The following is a 26931-nucleotide window of genomic DNA, read 5'->3' on the forward strand; positions in this document are numbered from 1 at the left end:
AAGTGAAAGTTAAGGTGAATGTTTGTCTCATGTCGGTGAAAGGAGGCGTGTCATTGTCCCGGTGATTGACAGCAGCTGGCAGCCTGAGCCTCCGGTATGGATCTCATGTAAAACGACATGGGACCAATCGAGACCGAGTAAACAAACACTTAAGCTCACAAGGCATGAGCGGACTGTGTGTTATTAGCAGTGGTATTGAAGAGTAAGGAGCCCACCGGCATCGCAACTAGGTAATTAGTCATCTAGCCTGCCAACTGATGTTAGTGGTGCACTTTTCCTCCCTGTGATTGTTTGTTCGGTGGCTCGTTCAACAGGTGCAGGACGAGCCGTGTGTTCGTGTTCGAGAGCCGGATAAGAAGGAGACTTTGGCAGGAAAGCTAATGTGTTCTGTTCCTCAAAGTCTGAGGCTGCTGTGCTGTTGTGCATCAGGCTGGTGTTTGTGTGACCACAAAACATATTCTGTTACTACATAAACAAATTAGTAGAGTATAAATGTAGTTTGTAGGTGACAGGGTTGATACTCTGTCAGGGCTGAAAACCAAAAGCTTTTTATATTCATGTCAGAGAAAAATAAAGCTTCTGCAGACCTTTTACACTGTTTAAAAAACTGTCTTTTTTGGCATTTTCTTCAGTACTTAACAAAATATTTCCAATGTTTCCCCAAAGTATATCTAATAATTTTTCATGATATCAGTTGCATCAAATGATATCAGTATTACAAGTCAGAATCAAAGATTCTGTTGACTTTGCCATGAATAAAATTAGAAATATGAATTTGTAAAGATTTATAGACACACCATTGGTTGGTAATGCAAAAGTAAGTGCATTTACTTTTGCAGTGGCATTGAAAGCTGATTCACTGCACATTCCTCACTTCTATGAGGTCTGTAGTGGAGCAGAATCTCTGCAACTAGGAGCCAATTGTCTTTTGAGATCATGGCTGGTGAATTGTGGAGACAATAAAATAATAAAACAGACAAATCAATACATAAAAAGCTGTAGAACAAATACAGCCGGTAATATTTTTGTGTGTAGACTGTCTCCATCAGACAGTTGTCCATCTGTTTTAGCTTCAGAAAAGATATGTGGAGCCTGTCCCTCTTGGCCTGCAGACAAATTACCCGCTATTGATTTCCAGTAGCCTAAGCCAGAAGTCCCCATTACCTGTCATGTGTTGTGTGTGTGGTGGTATTAAGAAGACAGAACCAGATCAAAATGAAGACTGTAATCCTATAGAAATCAAAAGACGCCACAATACGCGATTCAATACACTTTCAAAAGGACCTCTTGTCAAAAAATATATAGTGCGTTATTGATTTTCTTTTGCTCCACTTTCAGAGAATTGGAAATGTGTGCGTTTGATTTTGTGTCAATGTATTTGTTGCGCAGTAGCATTTCACTTGACTTCTTTGCTCTTTGTTATGAATATTTAGGAGTCATGATGTGCACAGCACGAGCACATCATCATCCAATTGCAATAATTACACACATCAATCCATCACAATCCATAAAATAAATTAAAAAAAATAAGGAACTTGGCTGTGGAAACTGATCATTTCCCTCCACCATCGCCTTTGTTACTGAACGTAACGCAAGCTGCTGAAGGCACACGAGTGCGCCGCAGAGGTAGAGCGAACTCATTAACACACACAAAGCGACGCCCAACTGTTACGCGAGTGCAATGACCTTTTCATAAACTACAAACAATAACATGGAATTAAAAAGAAAGGAAAAAAAAAACATCATTAGGAGTGAGCTGTGACACACTGTAATGAGCGTCTGCTTTTTATTATGAGCTTTAAAACAATAACTACGCACTGATAAAGATGCACTTTTGAGTTTCAGGCTTGAAATTGAAAATGAATCAGATGAAAACCACAATAAACGCGTGGAGATCGAGATGAGAGATGTGTGTCAGCACCAGGTCATCCCACATTAATGGCGCTTTATAAGGTGTCGTGATTTATCTTCATGCCGTTGGGTATAATTACAATGTCCTTGTGATGTGTGTATTAGGGTTTATAATCTTACTGTATTACCAGTAATTTAAGTCAAATGTTATTGGAGCTAACCTTGGGCACAGGTATGATGTTATTATGGGAACGGTCACTATAAAGTGCACTGCAGCCATCTTCAATCAAGGATTATAGTTTTGCCAATCATCCCCTAACCTTTCCCTCCCCCCTTTTTTTAGTTCTTTCTTCTCGTCTTTTCGTTCCTCCATCCTCCCCCCTCGTCCGCTCTCTCCGCAATCCCTCCATCTTCCAGCCCTCTTCATACCCGGTCCCCTCTTTCTCACGTCCCTCTATCCATCTCCCTGCCACTCCTCCATCTAATCATTTCTCCTGAGTGGGGCTAATTAAAGGGGATCTGACGGAGTGCGCTGACCACAGGAACATCAATCAATCTCTGTCCAACACAGCGAGCCCCCGCTGACTCCCCCAACCTGCTGCCAACGCGCAGCTCCGCAAAAGGTTAATTGTATTCATTATATAAGGGACAGAGCAAAAGAGGGAAGACAGAAAGAGAGAGGGAGAGCGAGAGAGAGCACTGTCTAAAGTCACCCTGAAGATTCTGGCTTTGGGGTGAATTCTCCGTTGGCCTCAGTGAGGTTAAACTTGGAGCAGCGACACCACCTGTCAGCTACTTCTCTCTTAATGTCAGATTCCTCTCCACCCCAACTCTGATGTGACTCGCATTTTTTTTTTTTTTTTTTTGCTTTCATGTTTCCCCCGATCCCCTCACACACCACTCCATCATTTATTCACCTCATCTCCCCGCCATTGCTGCATAACACATATACGTAATTGTATTAATTTAGTTGATGGAACATATGAAATGAGTCACACATCATTAATAGAGCCTCCTGATTAGTTGATTAAGCCTTAACAGACTTTGGGCTAAAACTCATTTAGTCCTTCGGGTCCGACTGACGCCACCGCTAATGAGGTTTGATACCGCTTCATTTTTTTTTTGTTATAGATATTAACAGCCTTCAAACACACCCAACCATTTGTTATTGTAGCGCTATTTCCATTTGTTAGCAGCCGCTTCCAAAGCGCGCGGGGGAAACTTTGAAGGTGTTTTTTCATACGAACAGAATATCACAGGTGAAACTTTGCTTTGTGCTGACGTTAATAAAGCAGCGCATTTGATCAATCTAGAAAGCTGTGTCAATCATGTTCCGGTTTGTCACTAATTTGGCAGCATTTTTTTTTTCTGTCACTGCTTTCTGTGGATTTTACTATAGGTGGCCATCCATCCTCTAATAATGAGTCAGGTGATCCACATCCACATTCAATCTCTGATTGGTCAGTTGTTTATCCAACTGGGAAAAAAAGACATCAGTGAGTGCACCAGATCAGTGTCTGTAGTCTCCTGTAACAAATGAGCCTATAACTATTGTGTGCAAGCAGGTTCTAATGTTCTCAGTGACTCAATCGGTGTCTTCTAGGAACCAATAATCAATTAAACCAATAATCAATTCTTATTGTAACCATGAAGATGAAAATAATTTAACCTTAAGGAATTATTAACCCAAACCACAGTCTTTTCATTAACCTTACCTAAACCTAGGTTTTATTTTTAAACCTTTACAAACCATGTTCTACAACCTTCACCACCAGTTTATTGTTTCCTTGGTACGTCTGCCTCTGGGTCATTCCTGAAAGTAGAGACAAACAACCTGTTTGGTTGTCGAGCTTGGAGAGCAAGTGATTTTTACAAATCCCGGACTAGATTTCTATACTGAGGCATCGCTGACGTGAGCTGCAAAGCAAAACCAACAAGTGGCTCCCAGCGAGTGAGTGAGTGTGTGAATAATCTTGCACCTTGAAATAAAGCCAGAAATTCTGTTTCCTGACACATGTACACATCACACATTCAGACGGGTTACAGATGAATGGGAAAAAAAACGAGTGGATAAACAAAACAAATGCAGATGCTTCCATACAGAGCGTGAAGGGTAACTGAAGAGTTTAATGAGTCATCATACCGCCAAATGAGATAAACATATCTTGGAAGAATGATGATCCGTTCAGCTCAGAGACTTGGAAAACCTCCACCGCAGCATATTGAAGTTCTTCTAATGGGTCCTGGTCGGATGTTGATTTTTTTTTTTTTTTAGTTTGATACCCATTGGTATATGTATATTTGATCAGTGTAATATTAAGTAAGATTACTCTGAACAACCCTAAAGGCATGTAGATGCCTGGTACTACTTAAAAGCAGGGTTTTTGTCAGCTTGATCAAGCTCGTAAGGACTTCAAAAGATATTCTGGCTCTCGGTGGACAGGTTCATTAAAATATTTAGATTTCATATTAGGTTTCAATTCGTAAAAGATGTGTTTTGTGAGTTAATCTTCCACAGCCTGTTAGAAAGTATCATTTCATTACGTTTCCTTTCTCTTTTGCCCCTGTGAAATTCTTTTTAAATGTGTTTATACATTTGTAGTTGAACTGCAGAGCTGTCAAGAGGAGTGGCCCGACTGTTTTACACATCATACACATATATTAATGCTTGTAGCCTGATTCTCGATGTGAGCCTTTTGTGCCGGTATATGCAAACTTTCTGCAAAGAGCTCATTGAAACCACTTCTGAACTCGTCTTGAATTGTTCCCTTTCATTCACTTTCACATTTATTCATGCAAAGCAAAAAAAAAGGAACAAGAAAAGAAAACTCTCTCAACCTCAAGGTTAAATTACGACGACAAAACTTTTCAAACATATTGTGGTTACTGTAGAAACCGCCAGAGGTGACACTCCGAGATTCTGCCTGGCTCTCCACTAGGCACGCTTCAGCACATCGTGAGATAATATGACAGCAAAGATGGGAAACACATTCCCAGTGGCAACTGTTTTACAGTACCTCCCACCATACGTTTCTATTTTGACAAGACAGTCTTGCTGCTGGACAGAATTCGTTTTTTTAATACATTTTTGAGCTGTTTGTTGCCATCAACCCATTAACGAATCAAAAAAATGTGAATTTACAAATACGTATATAAAGTTCGGACAGATTTTTTTCTGGCTCAGGTCAGGCTCAGACAGACTTTTTGAGCCTAAAGTGCTACTGGGTTTGTCAGCCATCCCTTGAAATACGGTAAAATCCCCTGTTTGAGGATTAAATAGCGAGTCCCGTTCTGAATCAATGGGTTTGTCCCATATTTCCGTCTTGAATGCAGCATCATCCCATCTGCATTCTAAAGAGCCATCCCAGTCTGCACAGGATCAGGTAAAACTGGATCCCATGGCTGATGGATGCCAAGCCGTTTGGGACTCCCTGGGGAACCACTGTAACAGTTGGTTGCTCCATGTATCTCCCACTGCACTACCATTTACTTATAGGAAAGGATGTTAAGAAGTGTATGCCTGATCTGTTACAGGAATCACACTCTAATGGGTTTCCATAAGAGTCTCTTCTTTGTAGCTTTCAGACAAGTGATAATTTCTAACAGGGCTATGTAAGCTGTTAAACCTGCACACACACACACACACACACACATACACATCACCAAGAGCAGCGTGCTCAAAACAAACTCGATCGTACGGGGACACGACATTTTGAAAACCCTACTTACAATCACCAGCCTCATCAACGGCATCGGCAGCCTCCTGCTGGCTGATTCACACTCTCTTAGCAGCTTTTCGCTCTCTCTCTTGACGAGCTCCGCGTCTTCGGCGCCTCAGGGCAATGACACGTACAAATGGGGATAGCAGCGCTCTCATGGTGATGTAATTTCAGGAAGATTTTGGAGATCCAGACCTTGACACTTCTTTTTATTTATTTTTTTATTTTTTTAATACTTTTTTGCTAAGTTCCTTTCTTTCTTTTCACAAGCACAAACACTATTCCTCTTCTCTTTGAATCTTTATACATTCATTATTCATTCATATCTTCAATTTGGTTGAAAATTTGACATTGTTTCAGTAAGCCTATCTTTACAGTTTATAGATTCCTATAGTTAATCCTATTAATTAATCCATATTCCACATACATTACCCAACATTTAAATTCTACTGGTGCATTTCTGCCAAATTAGTAGAAGAAATGATAATGAATGAAGAACTAATGATGTATGTGAACATTACAACCTGACTTGTTTTTGGGGAAAAGGGATGTGACTTGGACCCAGATGTGATTGCAGGAGACACATAATCCTGTGTATTTCTAATTAGAATATAATGACTTGTCATATGTGTGCGTACACCTGTGTAAATTGTGTGCTGGGATTTTCAGTGTATCTGTGACAACCTGCTAGTAATTGTGGCATAAAGCATTTTTTTTTTTTTTTTTTTTTTACTGTTCTCACTTGCCTCTTATCCTCTTGGCATCAGCGTGTGTCACCAGATGTGGCTTCAGTATCCAGCAGACATCAAGCCAGCGGTTAGTCAACACAGCAGCTGTGTAAAGTACATGTTACGCTGCCTCCACATGGCGGGGAGGCGGTACTGCCGCCACAGCTGGACACTGAAGTCAAGGTCACAGGGAGACTGTCAACTGCTGGAGACGTACAGCGTCAACCTTTGTCCCCCGGGGGGGATTGTGTGGATGTTTGCATAGAGGACATTTTCAAAGTGTTTGTTGTCTGTGCCTGTCTAGGCAACTGTGTGTATGTGTTTGTGTGTGTGTGTGTGTGTGTGTGTGTGTGTATGTGTGTCTTGGGGGAGAGCTACGCTGTGGTAGTTGGGTTAGCCTCTCAAGCATCATTATCACTGGAATAAACAACAGCTAAGCTCCGATGTCCTCTGTGCCCTTGTTCCTCTATTAGATGGTCTTAAGTTTGTGTATGTGTATGTGTGCGTGAGCTGTGTGTTTGTGCCTTTTCAGCAAGCTCCTGCTTTCATAATTTGCAAAGCAATTGCATGCACGCTTAGATAAGTGCCCTCTTGATTTCCACCGTTGTCTTAATTAGTTAACCAGTTTATTGTGATGTGAGGGAATGTCTCACCTCTATCTTTTTGTGTGTTGTGTCGATTAAAGGTACCTCATCCCCTCGCTGGACCGCTCCCATGCCGGCTTCTACCGCTGCATCGTCAGGAACCGGGTGGGCGCCCTTTTGCAGAGGCGCACGGAGGTACAGGTGGCCTGTAAGTATCCAGGAGGGACGCGGGTGAAACACAGATGAATGGAGCGAATGGATGGATGATAAATAGAGAGAGAGAGTCTGTCTGTGTCTGTGTGAGAGAGAGAGAGAGACTGCCTGCGGAGTACACAGTTTGCCCGCACTCTGTTTGGTTGCCTTTGTATCAAGGACTGACACGGGAGGGACAGATGCTGGCAGGGTGAAAGATCTACCTGCATCTCATTCAGGGTGTTATCAGCCCAGACAGCTGTTCCACTCAGCATTCTCATTAGATTGATATTGTTGCCGTGGTTTGTTTTTAACTTTCAATATGACCATCGCTTATTTCATTCTCTCTCCTTTGTCAACAACATCTGTCGTTTCTTGGCGAAAACGGGGCTCAGATGTGCCGTGTTGCTGAACATTTTCGGAGCTTTTTTTTTTTTCTTTCTTTTTTTTTTTTTTTTTGAGGCCGCTCAGCTCCCTCGCCTTGTTAACGAGCTATTACAGACACGCCGCAGAGGTGTCTAGAGTGTTGTCACGGTAAATCCACCCCGTGCACCCCACCCACCACTACTACCACCACCCCATAGACACAGCCGCCTCACGCCCATTATCCCACCTTGCCGGGGATATGCCAGGTTCATTGGCTTCCCCTTGTTCCAGCGACATTTGAGTGGATGTGACACGCCGCTGTACCTGACTGAACAATGCGGCTAACCAGGCGTGAGAGAGGAGGGGATGGGAGGGAGACAGAGAGAGGACTGAACAGTCCCACTGGTCCACGTCTTTGGCATTGGGCAAACACTACTGCGTAAAGCCAAGCCCCATCTTTTCCTCCAGCGGTCTGACTCTTTTTTGTTTCCGTTGCAGTTTCTTTTTCTCGCTGCTCTCCTCCTTCCCTCTTGACTTTGTCTGTCGTCTGGCCACCACTGCTTTCTATTTATTTCTTGGCTTCCACCCCACTGTTATTCTGCTTCTCTTTATTCCCACCTCTTCCCATTTCCATAATTCTCTCCTTCCTCCTCATCAGTTGCTCATGACGGGGTGCGGATGCTGTGGCACAGCAAAAAAAAAAAGAAAAAGAGGAGAATTAAGGACACCTGCAGAAGAAATGGATGAGAAAGACAGGGGAGGGAGAGGGAGAGGTAGAGATGGGGAGATCTCGTTTGGAAGCTATTCCATTGAGGCCGCACAATTAGGATTGCAGAGACACACCTCGGAGAAAGGGAAACATGCCGAGGCATTAGAGATTAGGGAAGGGGAGGAGGACATCACATCGCCGAAACTGCAGATCAAAGTCAGGGGATTTGCACACTTCCCAGATTTTCATTTAAGCTAAGCACCACAGCTGCACCGCAAAGCCAGATTACCTTTTTTATTCTCTTTGAAAGAGAGCGAGAGAGAGAGAGAGAGAGATGGAAAGAGAGAGAGAGAGGAAAAAGATTGCCATCGATGCACAACCACTCCAACATCCCCGGTTCAAAGCCCTATACCTTGATCCCTACACGTTTCAAAGATTTTATTATTTCTAAACTGTGTTAGAACATAATTGAGTGTTTGATGTAATGTTCAAATGATTTCAGCAGTTTTCTTTTATTGTTTCCACTGAATGCATGAAAAGGCAAATACTATATGGCCCTCTCCTCACCTTTAAAGGAGCTATAACAAAAAAAAAAAAAAACTATTTTAAGGATTTCAACTGTCACTTCTTCAAAAACCATTCTGCGCTTTCTTTCTTTTAGCGACAGCAGTGGTGGGAGACAAAGACAAAACGTCGGCTTGTTACTTCTGTCCAAATAAAGGGTTTACAGTCAGCATCAGCCAGTGTGATGTGAATCAGAGAACCGCACGGCTCAGATTGAAAACAACAGCCAAAGTCGAAGCAAAGTCTGCACCCACTCATAGACAGTATAGAGTATAGAGAAGGGATATTAAGGCAGTATTTTTGGCAAATTTTAAGATATAATGAGACAGGAGAGAAATAAAACCACTGTAACAAATGAAATATATTAGGGGATGATAGAATAGCAGCAGCCCTGGTCATCTACCATGTTGAGTAATGCACACATTTAGAGTGTGATCAAGATTGATTGCCCTCCAATGCATCCACACAGGGGGATACAGAATATGAATATGAGTCAATTTAGCGTCCCCTCTGTGTCCCTCTGTGAGTCATTACATCTCGGTTCCTTCTAGCCTCCTTTGATATACTGTGGAAACCATGGCAACAACAGTGCACTGTCCATCAAAGCAGCTCGGAGTAACATTGCAGAACAGAAAAGCAGATGGCAAAAGCTCAGTGGGCACCGAAAGTCAGATTCATAAGAGAGACGGGAAAATTTTGCCTGTGACTTCAGACGCCCCCCCCTTTTTTTTTGTATTTTCCTTTAACCCTCTTGCTCTGTTTTCCCTATACTCATGTGTGTGTGTGTGTGTGTGTTGTTTGTTTTCCTGTAGTTATGGGCAGTTTTGAAGAAGGTGAACGCTCCCAGTCAGTCTCCCAGGGAGAGGGCGCTGTCGTCCCGGCGCCGCGCATTCGCAGCTTCCCCCAACCACAAGTCACCTGGTTCCGAGATGGACGCAAGATCCCGCCCAGCAGTCGCATGTAAGTCTTCACCTTCTCTATTTTTACTTGTGTTAATCCCCATGAGGCCCCCTTTCTTTTTTCTGCTTTAGTCTGTGTTTATGTTTGATTCTGCGACTACCTTTTTGTTGCTCTTTCTGTTCTCGGAGAGTCTTTGTGTGTTTTAGTTTGAAAGCATCTGTTCCTACCTGTCGTTTGTCATTCATCTCGTTACATTTTGTGGTAAAGCAGAGTTTGAGTTTCTCCTTCGGAACGAGGGGCCGAAAACCAAAGCAGTCCCGGCGCTGTGTGAAATGGAATCGCTTTGTCTTTGTTCCTCATTTTTGATTTCAAAGTAAAAACCCAGATCACTTTTATCTCAGCTTATCTACTGTACGTCTCTGTCTCTGTCTCATTTCCCTCCTCTTCGTCGCCCTTCATCGTGGTCTCAACATTTGGGGAGGTTGTGTTTTCTGAGGTTAGCTATCAGTGTTTGCCAGCCTGCCGTGGTGGTGGTGGTGTTCATATAACACCATCAGTGCCTGATAGGGCCAGTGAGCTCTGGAGCTGCTGACAGCCTCAAATGGGATTGTTGTATTGCTCTGCTATTCTGTTCACTTAAAATAGAAGGGTGTAAATGGAGAGGTGGATTGGGATAGAGGTGTGTTTTTTTTTTCTCATTTGCTCTGTGGTCCAAGAAAGGTGCAGTAGAGCTAGTTTTACTACTTCAGTTGCAGTGTCTTTGTAATTGACAGACGCATTGGCAAGTCCCATATTTTATTTGCATGTTTTGTTTGATTATAAAGCAGCTCTAGGTTCTAAATGAATACTGTGAAAGTTTCAAAGCCGCAGTCCCCAGACAAATGCAACTTTGTGATGTCATAACAAAGCACTCACCACTCTCACCCCACCCTGCAACCAAACTCGCAGAATTTGGTAATCTGAGTGTTTACCTGAAATCTTCTACATATTCATATTCATATATCCATATTCAAATTGGTAAAGATGTAAGTATTTATGAGGAAATTAAAACACAAGAAAAGTGTAGATACGGGCCCTTTAAAAGAGGCCTTCGCATACGTAGCTTTGTGCTTTAACATTGACGGATTATTATGCATTCTTTCATTGTCTAAACCTGGGTGTTTACATCATCCACAATACTGCTATAAGCTCCTATAGTCCATAATGAGACATGGTTCGCTCATGCAAGCAGCAGATAGACAAGAGCATAATAATATCCGTGTCTTTTGTCACTGCTTCCCGCTTATTACAGACTATACATTCCATCTACAAGCCAAGGTGAAAGTGCTTCTTTTTCTCTTTCAATGATTGGCAGTAATTTTTTTTCGACACATTTTTTTTTTAGTTCCTGTCTTTGCAAGGATGATACTGCGTATGTGTGTACCTGCGCTTAAGGGTGTTAAAAAGGCACTTATCCCCCATCTCATCACATCTGCATTTCTTCGTAGTGGGAGGTGACCTTGCCCTTGGTTAGAGTGAATCTTTCTTATCAGCTCCTCATCATCAGTAATCATACCCTGACCTAGAATGACAATGAGACAAGCGTCCAGACTGACTGAGGAGCTGAAGGCCTTGGACGGCCACAAGTCGTCCACTGGCTTTGCTTTTATTTTATCTCATCTTTTTTTTTTTTTTGTTCCGGCTTGTTGAATGATGATACACTGTTGACAATCACAGTGAAAAGGGTCTGTTGAAGAGTCAACACTCTCTCTTTCAACTCCTTAATATGTTCACATCTCCATCATTCAGATCCTTCCACTTGCTCTTCTTGTCTCATTTATTTCTTCTGTCGACGTCTCTCTCCGTCTCTCTCTCACTCCCTTTGTCTCCATTAAAGGGCCACCCACTGTGTGCGCTTTGCTTTTCTTCATCCAAGCTTCCTACCCTCTAGCACTGAGAATGCTAATTCCTGTACACATCACCAAGGTCACTGTGTGCAAATCAGCGCCGTTGATAACAGGCGGCCTTTTTTATTGAAAATCATTTAATTGAATTTGATTCGTGCCACTAGCGTTGACTCTGTTGAGGCATCAAAGTCTGACTAGTGGTGGTGGTGGTGGGAGGGGGAGATGGAGGAAGAGCCAAAGAGAGAGAGTCAGCTCCAGCTGTGTGGTCTCTCTAAACATTGTCATGGGCCACTATACATACAGTAATGCTCATAGTCACATCTGGAAGATCTGTCCACTGTGGGTCAAGTTAAAGGGATAGTTCAACATTTTTGGCAAATTGGCCCATTGTCATAATCCCTATAGTTTTAGGAGTAGGTTTGTTATCTTTAATTGTCGGTGCAAGCTGTGTTTAGAACGGCGGAGCAGAGCCGCAAGCTGCTCAGAGCTACGCTACGGAGGCTAATGGGATTTCTTGGTTTCCCTCATCAAACTCATCAAATACACAATCCAACAAAACGCTCTGTTGTTTTAGAGGCAAATGACGGAGACAGAGTTGTTTTCGAGGTAAATTCATGCAAAACAGCTGATGCGCGTTTCCGTCGAGGGCAGTTTTCCTGCAAGCGTTCTCTGAATTTGCTTCGAAAACAACTCCGTCTCGTAACGTTCTGTTATTATCTCATAGCGTGGTGAATGTGCAGGTCACAACTTGTCCACCAGAGCGTTTTGAGTTGTTGGATTGTGTATTTGATGAGTTTGATGAGGGAAACCAAGAAATCCCATGAGCCTCTGTAGCGTAGCTCTGAGCAGCTCGCAGCTCTGCTCCGCCGTTCTAAATAGCTTGCACCGACAAATAAATTATAAATAAAAAATAAATTATGGCGATGGCAATTTGCCAAAATGTTGAACTATCCCTTTAAGGCACCATGTCAAGGCACACAAGACAGGTCAAGGCACCACGTGCTACGACCATGGTGGCAATTTTCTCTTCATTTTAAATCAGTTTTCTTGCTTTCCCTCTCTGTGCTTTTTTCCCCATCTCCTCTCATTGTCCCCTGCTCCTGCTATTCCTCCTCAGGTGTCATAACTTTAATTTGCCGGCTCTCCAGGGGTTCGTCTTGCTGCCTCTCAGTGTGCTGCTTAATCACACCTTGGCAATAGACGAGAGAGGGTGGGGGGGGGGGAGCAGCCTGAATCAAAATAACTGTGGTAATCACCTCCAACCAATCTAACAGCTAATTAAATTCACACATCCTTGGAAGGATGTTGCACTTAAAATACATCTTTTGCTGCGTCGTGTTTACATTTATATTGTGATCAGCTTTGCCCTGTGCTCTGTGTGGAAAATGATGGAAGTTGCTTGAGCTGCTTCTCTCAAATTGCATCATTCAGTCCGCATCAGCATTTACAGAACACATCCAGGATAATCTGATCACAAGCAGACACCTCAAAATACACAGGAGGTGTCATTTCAGCTCAAGACGTCACCAAAACACCAGGATTAGCATTTGATAGAACTTATTTAAATCTAAATCAAATATCAAATCCATTTATCAAATGCAAATCTTTTAAATACCTAGGGAGTTTGTTTAAGGGAGAAGGGAGACAGGTTCTTTGTTTTATGAATGTTTAGCACATTTACATGCACATAATCGTCCTGGTTTTGATCATTTTGGAGAGACCAAGTGTGTCTCTCTCTGTCGTATCTCTGCTGATCTGCAAACATGCACGACTTGATTCCTCATTTCTGTGAGTTTCATCAACAATTGAGCACATCGATATGCATTCAATATTCAATAGAAGTTGATTGGTCAACGCATTTGGTCGTGGCTGAAATATCTCAACAGCTCTGGAATGGATTTCCATGAATCTTTCAGCAGATAATCGTGGTTTTACTGACTCTGATCATTTACTGACTTCTCCCACAGCGCCACCATGAGGTTGACATAAAAAAATATCTTCATAAGCACTTGTTGGATTGCCGTGAAATCTGGTTCAGACATTCATGTCCCTGTTATGATGAATTGATCAACATTGCTGATCCCTCAATTTTCCATTGCGCTCACTGGTTCCAAATTTTAATTGGTTTTAATTGCTTCAGTGCTTTGTTTATGACCAAATACCAGCAAAGCCAATGGCATCAGCAACAGTATTTTTTTTGTTTGATTGCAAATTGGCAAATGTTATCCTCTTAGCACACTGAACTGAGGCTACTGATGCTGGGAAGTGTATAATGCTAAGTGCTGAACATCAGCATGCTGACACTGTCAATGTGAGCAGATTCAGACATTTGCATTTCATTCAAAGCCTGTTCACCCAGATAGACTTGTTGTTCATTCAGCACAGCAACCAAATGACTTTCAACCATTTTCTTTTTATTCCAAAACCAAAAGTTATAAATACATTTGAGTATTTGTTTTTAAATTGTCTCATTTGAACCTGAGTTTACCAAACAGATCATTACATTCATTATTCAGCTAAATGACCAGATGCTTTGTTTTGTACACTGAAGTGAGAGAAGGGATTAATTATTTAATAATAAATAGCTTTAACACTCGTATAACCAGATTTAGATTTTCATCACATTTGGAAAACGGTGTGTTCATTCCTGAACTGGAACTTGAATCCTCTGGGTTTAGAAAATATGTAAATTCAAACACAGTAAAGTGTGAACACGACGTACCACTCACAGACCCTGGATGTGTGAAGGAAACCCACATAAACTTGCTTGAATACAGTATTTCTGCTTCCCTGCTGCCAGTTTCCCCCTGGCAAGGCAGCATCTCGCTGTGGGACTGTGACTGCTCTCTCTTTGCCATGTGGCCTCTGCAGCTGTTGTTCTTGGCGTAGGCAAAGACTCCTGTGCTCTCTCTCTCTCTCTCTCTTCTGTGTGTGTGTGTGTGACAGTACTACACCCATAAACTTGGGATTCACTCATTGTAGTGTTTCTTTCTGATGGTCCTCGCTGTGCTCTCCCTCTTCACTTGTCTGGGTGCAAGAAATTGTGTCCTTGTTTGACTCGCAGCTAAAAAATGCATCGCTAGGCATCGGTCTAGCTGCTGTACAGTACAGTGGATCTGTTCCTTTCTGCTGTTCTGATATAGAGCGGGATACAAGGAGAGAGAGAACTTATTTAGCACGGATTGGCCATTATTCTTCCCATATGCAACGGAAAAAAAACTTTGGCAGGGTCTTTTCCATTCGGTTGCCGTGATTTGTTGTGTTATTTTGGAGACTTAATGCGGTGTATAATCAGAAGCCCTTCGGTAAACACATTTGATAGGAATTGTTTGACTACCCTCTCACTATTTCACCTCTGACAACAACAACTTTCCTCCCGCTACCTGGTTTTCTCCCCCCAGAAACTTTACATTGACACTCAGTCATGGATTTATCTGCATTACGCTGAAAACAACCTTGTAGAGGTGTCCGTGAAGACAGAACACAGAGGAGCCTGACCCGGAGGAGTCAGTGGGAGGACATCCCTGACACACGCCCATTGTAATTCCCTTGAGTAATCTGCTGTAGCTACTGATCAATTAATGGCCCCTGCCTGTGATGCGCAGGTCCTGTCAGTCTGCTATGGATTCCCCATTAGTCACGGGGGGCCAGTGAATAGCCAAAGCCCTTCCTCTACATTTCACTACGTCCAGCCGGCCGGTATTAGTCATGAACCCAACGATCTACAGGTCAAAGGGAAGGAATGTCGAGGAAGAGCAAGCTTCAACTGAACTCAGTGAAGTCTTAAATGAGTAATTACATGTATCTGGGGCAGCACCTTGTGTTTATTTGGTCTATAAAACGGCTTATTTTGTTCGATCAGTGGTTCAAAACCCATTATCGTTGAGAATGGCACTCAATAGACCGCACATCTCCATCAAGGCCAAATAATCCTGCACATGTCAAATCCTGATTATTATGTATTGTCACCACCAAAAACTACAAACTCATAGATGTTAATAGCAATGATGTGTGTGATTTTCTTTTTTACATCAAGATCTGTTCATTATTTCTTGAGAAACTCGAAAAAAAGTTAAAGAGACCCAGAGGAGTTTGCTTTTGGTTATACAAGAGTCTCATATTAATGTGGCTGAATCTACATTACCCATTTTCGATAAATATATTGTTTTGTCTTTATAGTTATTTTTGATATTATTATTTAGTGGTCGACTCGCCCAGCATATAGTTTTGGTTTCCCGGACGCTGCCCGGTGGGTCATGGGAATAACGCCGCCGGATCGCTAGTTGGTATCGTTTATGGTCGGAACTACGACGATATCTGATCGCCTTTGAACCTCCGACTTTCATTCTTGATTAATGAAAATATTCTTGGCAAATGCTTTCACTTTCATCCGTCTTGCGCTGGTCCAAGAATTTCACCGTGCAGGCGGAGGAGGCTCATGGGAAATGTAGTTGAAAACACTTCCGCTTTCCGAAAGTCCTCGTAGTCACTTTAATAGTTAGTTAGTTTTTTAATTTAAATAATCTGTTTAATATACTCTTGAATATTAATATAATATAATAATGAATCTTTTTTTATTATTATCATTATATGGCTTATAAGATGTCAGAGAAGGTTTCCGAGGGCCCAAAGTGATGCTTAAAAGCTCCAAAATGTGTCTGAAAAGCAGTAGAAACCCCAGAAATATTCACTCTACAATGATATTAAACAGAATAAATGACCCAAACCCTCAATACTGGAAAACCTGGAACAAGTAAAACTGACTGCAGTGATGAATTGATCATCAAAATCATTAGTTACGGATCATCAACGAATGGTTCCAGCTCCAGCGTGGATAGCTATAGCTATCAGTTGGCGGCGTTATCTGAGGGAAGCCTTTTGTGTTTGATGTTGTAAACACAAAGCGTTATAAATGCAAATCGAGGCTGATCGTAAATGGAGTTCATTTAGATGTCACCTGGTATCTTTTTGGGACATCCCTCCCTTTTTCCCCCTCGCTGAGGCCGGTTCTCTGAACAACTCAACCAACCAAGAGCGACGGGGGAAAGCAGAACGCGACCAGTGAGCCACAAATCTCTAGTTCATGCCCCCAGTGAGAAAACAAGTGGCTGTTTTTATGAGCAACACTCCCTCACCTCTCCTCCTCCATCTCTCCATCCCCAGGAGCTGTGGCTTTTTCATCACAGGTCTGCTGAGCAATAGGGCATGCAGCCTGCTCGCTCTCACTCGTCTTTCCTCCCCCCTCCCACTCTCTCTCCTTCCTTCCTTCCCTCTCCTTCTCTGGCTTTCTTCTGCCGTCATCTGTCTACCGACTCCGCTTTGAGTCATACCTTAGCCAACCATGTGAGCCGCTTGATCCCGCCGACCCCTCTCCCTCTCTCCTGGGGGAGGCCATCAGTCGACCAGGGCCATTTGTCTGCATGTAATGGAGGTCTGAGGCTGTGGAGCGAGGTTAGGCCCCTCACGGCCCAGCAGAGAGGGACAGCGACGACAGATGCCGAAGCGCTCCAGAGTGCCCGTGCGGCTCTGTCAACCTGTGTCAGGACTGGATTAACATGATAAGATATGCATGCAGACTGACAAATAGATTGAAACAGACACCAACATGTGCTCTTATAAGCTTGTGCAGCAGAATACAGAGTCCAGGGACAATGTGTTCCTAATTAAAGAGTGCAACCCTGAATCATTGTTTATCTAATTTTACTGTAATGTAATTTGTTACTATTAATGAAAATTGGAGAAGGAAAGCATCCAGTAGCAAATGAAACATTTAAACATCCATCTCTGTGTTTCAATCAAACGTAAATCCTCATCACCATTATTGATTAAAGTGCTACAGAATCATTATAAGGCTGGCAGTCATTGAAAAGCCACCCTTGATGCTAAACATAAATAAATTGATCCAGAAGAAAGTAATTGCATATGAGACTAATACTGAGTCTTGCTGCAAGCAAAAAAAAAAAAAAAAAAAGGGGTTGAACATAAAGCTGCACAGTTGGCCAAGAGCAGCTGTCCAGCACTGCCAGGCTCTCTTGTGGGCCCCACAGCTCTTCCTGGAGAATGATAATGGAAAAGGAAATTGGGTTGGAATAAGGAGAGAGAGCGTTTCAAAGACGCAGGAATAAACATAAAAACCAGACAGAGAAGGAGGCATGTTCACACATATCTGATTTGTCCGAATTTCTCAGCTCTGTGGCTTGATAAATCCCCGCGCCGTGCCGGATACGTGGTAAGCAACCATTACGAGCCGGCCTCAGACAGCTGCTCGCGACAGCCACAGAGAAGGCTGCATGGGGAATAAGGTTGAATAAGGATGACCAGGACACATCCAGACAGAGAATGAGAACGATAAGGAAATAAGTGACACGCTAAACACAAGAAATGACTTCAGGCGACTTGTTAAATAAAAAAATAAACAGAACAATTTCATTACCTCTTTAAAAGCCAAATTCTTGCCTCCCTGTCCCGGCTCCCTTGGTGTACATGTAAAGTCATTCTGGATAATTGGCTTACTTTTAATTTCTTCCTGCATCATGTGGTCTTTGATCCCCGAGGCTTGGTGACCCCTACCGCAGCGGCCCTGATTACAGGCTGAGGGGCGAGGCTGCTCAGCAGGGAGGCACATTAAAATCAACTAACGGAGGTAAAAAAAAAAGAATAAAGAAAAAGAGAAGCCTCCCCGCTCCTACCAACATCGATGGAATCAGGATTTCCTGAGGAGTATTGTGAAATATTGAGTAGCTGCACAGGCACCTGGACAGACTTACCCGGTGTGATCCTTGTAGAAAGCTGGCGAGAAGAAAAGATAGCACTTATACGATCATCTTTTACAATACTTGATATTGTTTCAAAGAGCAGGGGCTGTGTTACAATGGGGACACGGGCCCATTGTGAAGTCGGGGCCCCCCTATAAGTTAGCAGACTGTACATTCATGCTCAAGAGTTTATGAAGCGACAGGTAAGGAAGTTAAAGCCCTGGATTGTGTTCCCATTTTAGAAAGGTCCTGGGCAGTCACCTGGGATTCATTCAGCGCTTTTGGACACTTCCGTTATGCCCACATCCCTGAAGGGATCCATAATTCATAGCCGTGCGTCCCGGATGTCACCGCTCCAGCGAGCTAGCATTAAATATTTACCGCAGATCATAAGCTGCAGCCATTGAGGCCTGCCAGCCCCTTTAGGAAGACTGTTTTCAGTCTCAGCATGCACGGGGAATCACAAATGAGCCCGGCGACTGGGGCCCGCTTTCAGATATTTGAAAATCAATCACTCCGGAGAAGGATCTCATAAGTCATCATACTGTAAATGCTAACGGCACAGGTAGCTATACGCAGCGTACACAGCACATCACTCTCCGGGTGCTGTGTCATATCCATTTCCGCCGAGCCTCTCGGGAGCCACAATTAGAGATGATAAGGTTTTTTTTTTTTTTTCTGTCTATACAGTACCTGTAAATACTGTATGTGCGCTTGTATACCCCTGCACACACACACACCTCCACATATCTAAGCATATTCTCACTTTCTCACCAGCGCTTTTGCTCCCTCGATAAGGCACAGCAGGTAGTTAAATCCCCCGCTGATGTGATGAAGGTCAGACCGGGGGAAGGAGTAGATTGAGAAGTGCAGCGAGTCGGATTGGGAGGAGGTGAGAGAGAACAGGTCGTCAGCGGTGAAGCGGGAACGCGGGCTTAATTGCACCTGACGAGGGTGGAAAATGTTCAACTCTGGTGCAATTACAGTACATCTGTAGAAGACGCCATTACATGCAGGGGATGGATCAAAGATTTTTTTCTTAGTTGTTTGTTATTGATTACTAAAATCACTGCCATTCCCGATTGAACGCTGCATGCCAATAGCTCTGGGAACTTTATAGAGAAAATGTCGAAAGGGAAAATCAAAGAGAAACGCCACACAGGAGGGAGAAGGGGGGGCAGGTAGGGGCCTCAGCCATTTGACGGAACAACAGCGACAGTTTCCTGAAAGACCGAGCCTCCTCTCTCAGAAATGTGGATATTTCTAGTGTGAGTTTATTCTGAAATTCTGTCTTTCTCTTATTTTTTGAGTTCAGTTGTTGCATCACTCGCACATGGTCACGTTCAGCTTGTGGTGGAATGGGAGTAGATGAGAGAGGGGGATGGAGCGGCTGATGGAGGGATAAGGCCAGAGGAAAAGATATATGTGGAGGAAGGCACCCAGTTGGAACGTGCTATCTACATCCAGATTGTTGAACAGGCACAGAAAATAAGAAAATATTGATTGTAAACATCACGGGCTGTAACATCAGGGAGGGGGGGATTGGGGAAGACAAGGAGGAGGAGGAGGAGGAGGAGGAGGAGGAGGAGGAGGAGGAGGAGGATTTCTCTCCCAGTGGCCGCTTGCGCTACATAGTCGAGGGAAAGTCCAAGAGAGGACTGGATAGAGAAAACAACACACCAGGTATTAGCTCCTATAGGACACCTGCTGAAAAATGAACCAGGCTTTTATTTATTCAGGCATAATTTCAGCAGCTCAATGAGTGAGAGGCCATTGTTTCGTGCCAGAGGTTGTTAGCTGCCAAAATGCAGGCCACAGGAAGCAGAGGGGTACAAATAGCCAATTAAAAGCTCTGGATTAGAATGCAGGACTATCATATTTCAGAGGACCATGAGGCCAAGTATGAACAGGGGAGGTTGTCAATATCTCTGCCTTGCTCAGTCAGCACCAACACATTGTTTACACATTGTAAATCGATACACCTAATGCTGCTTGAATGGAGTAATTAAAATGTTTAATGCCCTTTACAGCCGTCGGATCAAGTGTGACGCTCACCAGACTTTAGCACTAATTAGGCAGTCCGGGGCAACATTTGAATTATTTTTTCCCTAAGAAGCTTTCTCTGAACGTGTTGATCTTGAACGCGCACATGAAAGCGTTTTCCATCTCGCCGGGCGCCGTTCACCTCACCCTGACTTCTCCTCCTCCTCATTATCGTCTCTTTTTTTTTTTTGTTTCTTCTTTCTCACTTTGTCATGCGGTTCCTCTGCTTCCCTGCAGCGCCATCACACTGGACAACACGCTGGTCATCCTGTCCACGGTGGCACCGGACGCCGGGCGCTACTACGTCCAAGCGGTTAATGACAAGAACGGGGAGAACAAGACCAGCCAGCCCATCACCTTGTCAGTGGAGAGTGAGTAACTACATACTTCATGATGATTGGAATAATATTGGCAGTACAGTATGTGACAGGCCTGAGTATTAAGTGTGAAGTAGAAATAAAGGTTTTGCTTCCACGGTTCCACCACAAAGCCAGTGTTCCTATTAACAGCCATTTAAAGGAATAGTTCACCCAAAAATGAAATTCAGTCATTAGTAACTCACCCTCATGCTGATGAATACTCCGGAGTAGTTTTTTATTCCTCAAAGTGCATCTGGAGAAAATAAAACTACACAAAAACCTTGAAATATTCCTCTACACTGCTCGTCCGCAGCTATCCAAGTGTCCTGAAGGGATATAGTCCAGAGTTTATAGTCCAGAGCACACCAGGCAAATTCAATACAGGACTGTTTAGGCTGTAAAAATGTAAAATTCGATTTTCTATTCTAAATTTCGTTGTTTTGAATATAAACAGGCCCTATTAATCTCATAAAGTTTTGTTGGACTACGAACTGGCCTCCCGAGTCTCCAGATGCACTTTGAGGAATAAAAAACTATTCCTGAGTATTCATCAGCATGAGGGTGAGTCACTAATGACGTGAATTAATTTCATTTTTTGGTGAACTATTCCTTTAACTACCAGTTTGGAAAAAATGCTGTTAGTTAGCATCAAGTTTCACCCAGTGTTAAAGCAGAAGTAAGCTGAATTTTTATGTTAAAATAAGTCTTAAATAGTTATATCTTCCGACAGCAATCACTTATATAGAGTGTTTGGTCTGAAACACGGGTCTGTCAGTCACTCTGCTCTGCTGTAAACCGAGGAGAAAACTTTCCTTGTATCCTACAACCTTTATCCAATGAGGAGAGAGAACGGCATAAAGGGGCGGTCCTCTCTGTGTGTGCAGCCAAGGGATGCACGTGAATGTGGTGACGTAGGGACGAGGGCGGGGACTGCTAACTCCATCGGCTGACAAGAAGTTAGCCAAAACGACCGGATCGCTTACTTCTGCTTTAACTACCTCTGTATCACTTCTTTTTTTGCACCGAAGGTTTCAACCCTTGCTGTTTTTATTATGCAACAGGTTATAATTGCTATTGAAAAGCAATGGGTCAATATACTTATCGGTAATATTGTTGTTGTTTATTACAGCTCTTGACAAGTAGATTTAAGAGTACTGTAGATGTAAGTAAAAGAACTATTAATGTTTCTTCCAGACTGTTATGTAAACTGTCGTCATGCTAACACTCGCTTAAAAAACTCATTAAATAGCTCCTTTGAAATATCAAAATGAAGAGTACTCACTATTTAAAGAGGACTCTGTGGGTGTTTAATATTTCATATAATGATGAGTAGTTAAGAGTATAACATTGCATAATGTAAATTAAATTAGTTTAATTTTCATGTAATATTTTAAATACAGCACTTTGTTTAAGTGTTTTTACATTGTTATAATGCAACATTTATTAAAGTAAAGGATTTACTTAAATCAATGTTGCATTTATTAAAAAGCTCAGTCTTTATGACAAGATTTGATTTAACTGCACTCAATTATGTCTGTGGCCTCATTCACACATTGTTACAGACGTTCACACAGAGGGAGGAAAGCTGCAGGGAGAGGGGCGCAAACACACTGTACTGCTGCCAAGTAGTTCTTAATATTCACCAGCATCCTTAGCTCCAACAGCAACAACAACAACAACAACAAAAACACAAGATACACAAATCAAACCAATTCAGATGGCTTCAGCTCAGCAGAGTGAAATATAAGAGGAAACCTGACAGACAGCATCTTATGACACGGTAGACTGGAGTTCAGTATGGAAGTGAATAAGGAGGGTGAGGGTAAGATATTACAGTTGACAACACGAGGGAGCAGAAATAGCCTGTGGCACATATGGAGAAGAGTGGCAGAGTTGATTATGCTAGTGCTAGAACACACACACACACACATACTCACACATGCACTGACACTCTGGTTCAGGTTAGATAGAGAGCCTAGTGGGAGGTCTCAAGTCAGCGGGATTGTAGTGGATTCATGCCATGCATTTACATGAACATTCCACACATGCTCCACATATGCACACATAAACACGCACACATACACATACACACACCGGCTGGCTGCTGGGGGAGCCTGTGCTGAGGGCTTTGTGTGTTTAAGTGAGTTTTTTTTTTTTATATATATATATAGTATATGCGTGTGTATCTGTCAGTATCTGCTGGAGCAGCTGTTCCTGCAGTGACGCCTTGAACACCGCGCTTCCCATGAGCTCTCCTGGCTACGACAGAACTTGCAAGAGCGAAGGGGGCCAAGGAGAACCCAGAGGAGACGAGGAGCGGTTAATGTTTACTGGTTCCATAGCCGAGATGGAGTTTAAAAACTTCAACAAGAGTAAAAATGTGGCTGTTATGTTGCCGACATTGTTGTAACTGCCTCGTTTTTTCTAAAATTGAATGTTGCTTTAAGAAAAGAGTTTCACTTTTTAGGAAATACACATACATATCTGTGTTTTTTTTTTTTCTGAGAGAGATGAGAAGACTTAAATCAATACTGTGGCAGTGTGTTAAGTATAGGGGGTGGTAACTGCCATTCCAACATCCCACCAGTCCGACATACTGTAGTAGGCCTCTAATTGTTTAAATGGCAACACTTCATTTTCTACCAATGTCCTATCATTCTGACAATTTTTGCCTCCTATGGTCGGAATAACGGTATTTTTTTCTTTTTTTAAACATCCTGCCTTTCTGAAAATTCCTTTAATAGCGTATTTTTTTCCCCAAAAGATTTTGCACTGGTTGGGCTTAGGCAATGAAGAAAGTTAAGTTTAGTAAAAAGACCAGGTAGAGGAACCTGGTGACGCAAGGCTAGGTAGAGGCTAGACAGGCAGACTAGTCCCTGTCTGTCTAAAAACCCTTGTGTCCAGTCTTGTGTCAATGCCGTGCTCGTCTCCAGCTCCACACACACAACCGTGACATTGACATTGATATTGTCGCTGCATGTCACACTTTTCAAAAATGTTGAATTGGAAAGTAAACAAGAATTCATTCAGGTACGACTATTTCAAATGAGCAGTTTTTTTTCCCGGTGTTTTGCAGTCAGACCTTGGCCTTGCATGTGTGTTTGTGTGTGTGTGTGTGTGTGTGTGTGTGTGTGTGTGTGTATATTTGTGTGTTTGGCTGTAAAAATAACAGCCGTGCAGAGCATCTAATGACCCAAGATGGGTAAGATTGAGCCATGACAGCCCCTGTAGCTACATCTGACATATAGAGCCACAAGCACACTCCCAGGGCATGATGGGATTGACGGATCAGTGTGAGTTTATCACAGACATGACACTCAAACAGCACACACACACACACACACAGACACACACACATGGTGCTTTCACTGCCATTGGCTGACTCTTCCTGATGCCCACAACATAAACCCAAGCAAACACAAACAGACATAAACTAGTTTTCTGAGTTTTATACGCACATGAAAACGTGTGTGTGTGTGTGTGTGTGTGTGTGTGTGTGTGTGTGTGTGCATGCATGAGTACACACACCCCTTCAGCTTTGTTTTGGTCAGGCAGTATTTTTCTCTTCCCGCTTGTGGCTCTCCAGTGGACATCTTATTACACACAGTCAGTGCACTGTCTTGTCATATTCAGCCCATCTCTCTGTCAGAACTCAGATACTGTGCGTGCACTGGTCAGCTTCAATATTTCATGTCGATGAGCGCCCACAGAGTTCACCGGGTGGAAATGAAACATATAGGACACTGCTGTCCTGAGAACTCCCCAACAAATCTGCCAGTGGACTCTCCACATTTTGTCTCTATTAAATATATCTGCTTATATCTGTCTGTCAAGACTGTTGCTCTCCGCTTAACCTCTCCATGTGTGTGTGTGTGGCAATCTGTCTCTTTGTCTAGATGTGGGAGGTCCTGCAGACCCCATTGCCCCCACCATCATCATCCCTCCCAGAAACACCAGTGTGGTCACAGGCACCTCGGAGGTCACGATGGAGTGTGTGGCCAACGCCAGGTAAACATCCAGGAGCTGCAGGGTCAAAGAGCGGTTTGTTAAAGGCTCAGATCATCAGCAGATGTCACAGTAGACTTCAATAGATTGTCCAACACTGTTTGTCAGGATGAAGGCAGATATCACAAAATCTGGGCGAAGGAATAGCACTAGAAATAAGAGAGAGGATGTGGGGTTTATGGTTTAAAGGGATGGTTCAACATTTTGGCAAATTGGCCCATTTCCATAAGACGTTCCATTATCTCATAGCCTGGTGAATGTGCAGGTCACAACTTGTCCACCAGAGCGTTTTGGAGTTGTTGGATTGTGTATTTGATGAGGGAAACCAAGAAATCCCATTAGCCTCTGTAGCGTAGCTCTGAGCAGCTTGCGGCTCTGCTCCGCCGTTCTAAAAACAGCTTGCACCGACAATTAAAGGTAACGAACCTAAAACTATAGGGATTATGGCAATGGGCCAATTTGCTAAAATGTTGAGCTATCCCTTTAAAACCAGAGGTTTGTAATCCATACATACATTTTAGAGCTCATTTTACTTTACTTTAGAAAATAAAATATACTGGACTGTACAAAGGCCCATCCTAACAAGAACATTTTTGCACTAAATTGAATACATTCCTTGAGGGTTGAATGATAAGTAGTAATTGATTCCAGTATAATTTCTCTAGTTTTTGTTCTCTAGGCAAGTGTTTCTTGATTCATGAAGTAGTACAAATGTGGGTTTAGTGTGGTGTGAACTGAAGATATTTGGCATCACCTCAGCCCAGTTCTTTTTCTTCCATATGTGGTGCTGCAGCAGATTAAACAAATTGATGGATACGTTTCACATAGTGAGAGAAATCAAATTTGGATCAGTGTTGCTGAACCAGAATCGTTCTATCATCACGCACAAAAAAGCACACATTCATATAGGGATTAGAAAACACCTGACACCTCTGCTTTGCTTTTGTTGTTTTCCTTCTGTAGACCTCTTATCAAGCTGAGCATCTCTTGGCGTAAGAATGGCGTGTTGGTGACCAGCGGCTTGAGCGACTTCAACCGCAGACTGACCATCCTCAGTCCTGTGGTGAGTGACTCCGGCTACTACGAGTGTGAGGCCATTCTCCGAAGCAGCAGCGTCCCTTCCGTCAGTGCCGGGGCTTACCTGCATGTACAAGGTAAGAAATAACACTCAGAAATGTTTCTTTCCTTTGTGTTATCACATGTAATTATTAGGGGTGACCTCGAATAGCCAGCTGTGCATCGATTCAATTCGGAGAGGTCTTATTTGACTTTGTTTATCAACCTCGTCTTTGAATTGTCACAAAATGTGGTTATGAAAAAAAGATTGTACCATTCTGAATATAGAGGGGTGGTCCCTGCTGCTGAACATCTGATTTTACATGGGTTCAAGGTTCAAGGTTCAAGGTTTGTTTTATTTTACAAATTATTTTAAAATACAATTTCAATTCATAATATACAGCAGATAGGCAAGGCCATTTTAATACAAACATCACAGTGAGTGCTTGAGCACTCTCTCTCTAAATTGGGGCCTAAAGTTTTATTTACAATATTAAACTAAGGGATGCATTCTCTGTCTATCGATCGTGCAGCACCGACACACATACACACACAAACAAAACAGCGCTGTCCATGGTGCTGTGACACTTGACCCCTGAACCGTCTATACAAGCACTGATACACATATCATGGCCACACAACCCTGGGACTTAATGTTTTCATTCTCCATACACACTCGCTCATTCACAGCACTCAAACTCATACTTTTCACCCTGAAAGAAAGACGGTGACATTGTGCATAATACCTCTAGTCACCCCTAGTAATTGCATAATACATATATAATGTACTGTAGCATACAATACAGCATTGTTGCATCTTGCTGCAAACGGTATCTTCCATATTAACACTCTGGTTTCACACTCATTCACACCTCTTCTCCTTGAGGAGGAGGTCAAATTAGTACTATTCTAAATTGTTTGCCCCTGAGGGCAAGAACATGTATATAACCGAAAACACAAACAAACTTAGATTGGATTGGAAAAGTTCTTTCTTGGACTCAGTGTTTGTTTTCACTCTCAGACAGTATTTTGTCCGTAAGGTTTAAAATGGTTTGAGATTTACTTTTTTATTATTATGCTACAGGAATAGAGAAAACAATATGATGAGCACTAATGCATAATTCCTGCCTGTGCTTTCACATCAGCATGACAACCTGAATGAAAAGTGTTTCTACTTTTAGCTTCATACATTAGATCAAGTGTGTGGGAGTAAA

General features: G+C 42.7%; 1 protein-coding gene across 1 annotated transcript in view; it reads left to right on the forward strand.

The window, feature by feature from the left end:
* sdk2b (sidekick cell adhesion molecule 2b) overlaps positions 1-26931 on the forward strand; it is a gene marked incomplete at its 3' end in the record, with an annotated part of 87865 nt that overhangs the window by 11385 nt on the left and 49549 nt on the right. Inside the window, exons 2-6 of the mRNA XM_083994079.1 lie at positions 6984-7090; positions 9526-9673; positions 20535-20668; positions 24553-24664; positions 25625-25815. Coding sequence (XP_083850205.1) covers positions 6984-7090; positions 9526-9673; positions 20535-20668; positions 24553-24664; positions 25625-25815 — 692 coding nt within the window. The remainder of the gene's footprint in view (positions 1-6983; positions 7091-9525; positions 9674-20534; positions 20669-24552; positions 24665-25624; positions 25816-26931) is intronic.

The sequence above is a fragment of the Trachurus trachurus genome (genome assembly GCF_905171665.1).
Source record: "Trachurus trachurus genome assembly, chromosome: 19".
Classification (NCBI taxonomy): Eukaryota; Metazoa; Chordata; class Actinopteri; order Carangiformes; family Carangidae; genus Trachurus; species Trachurus trachurus.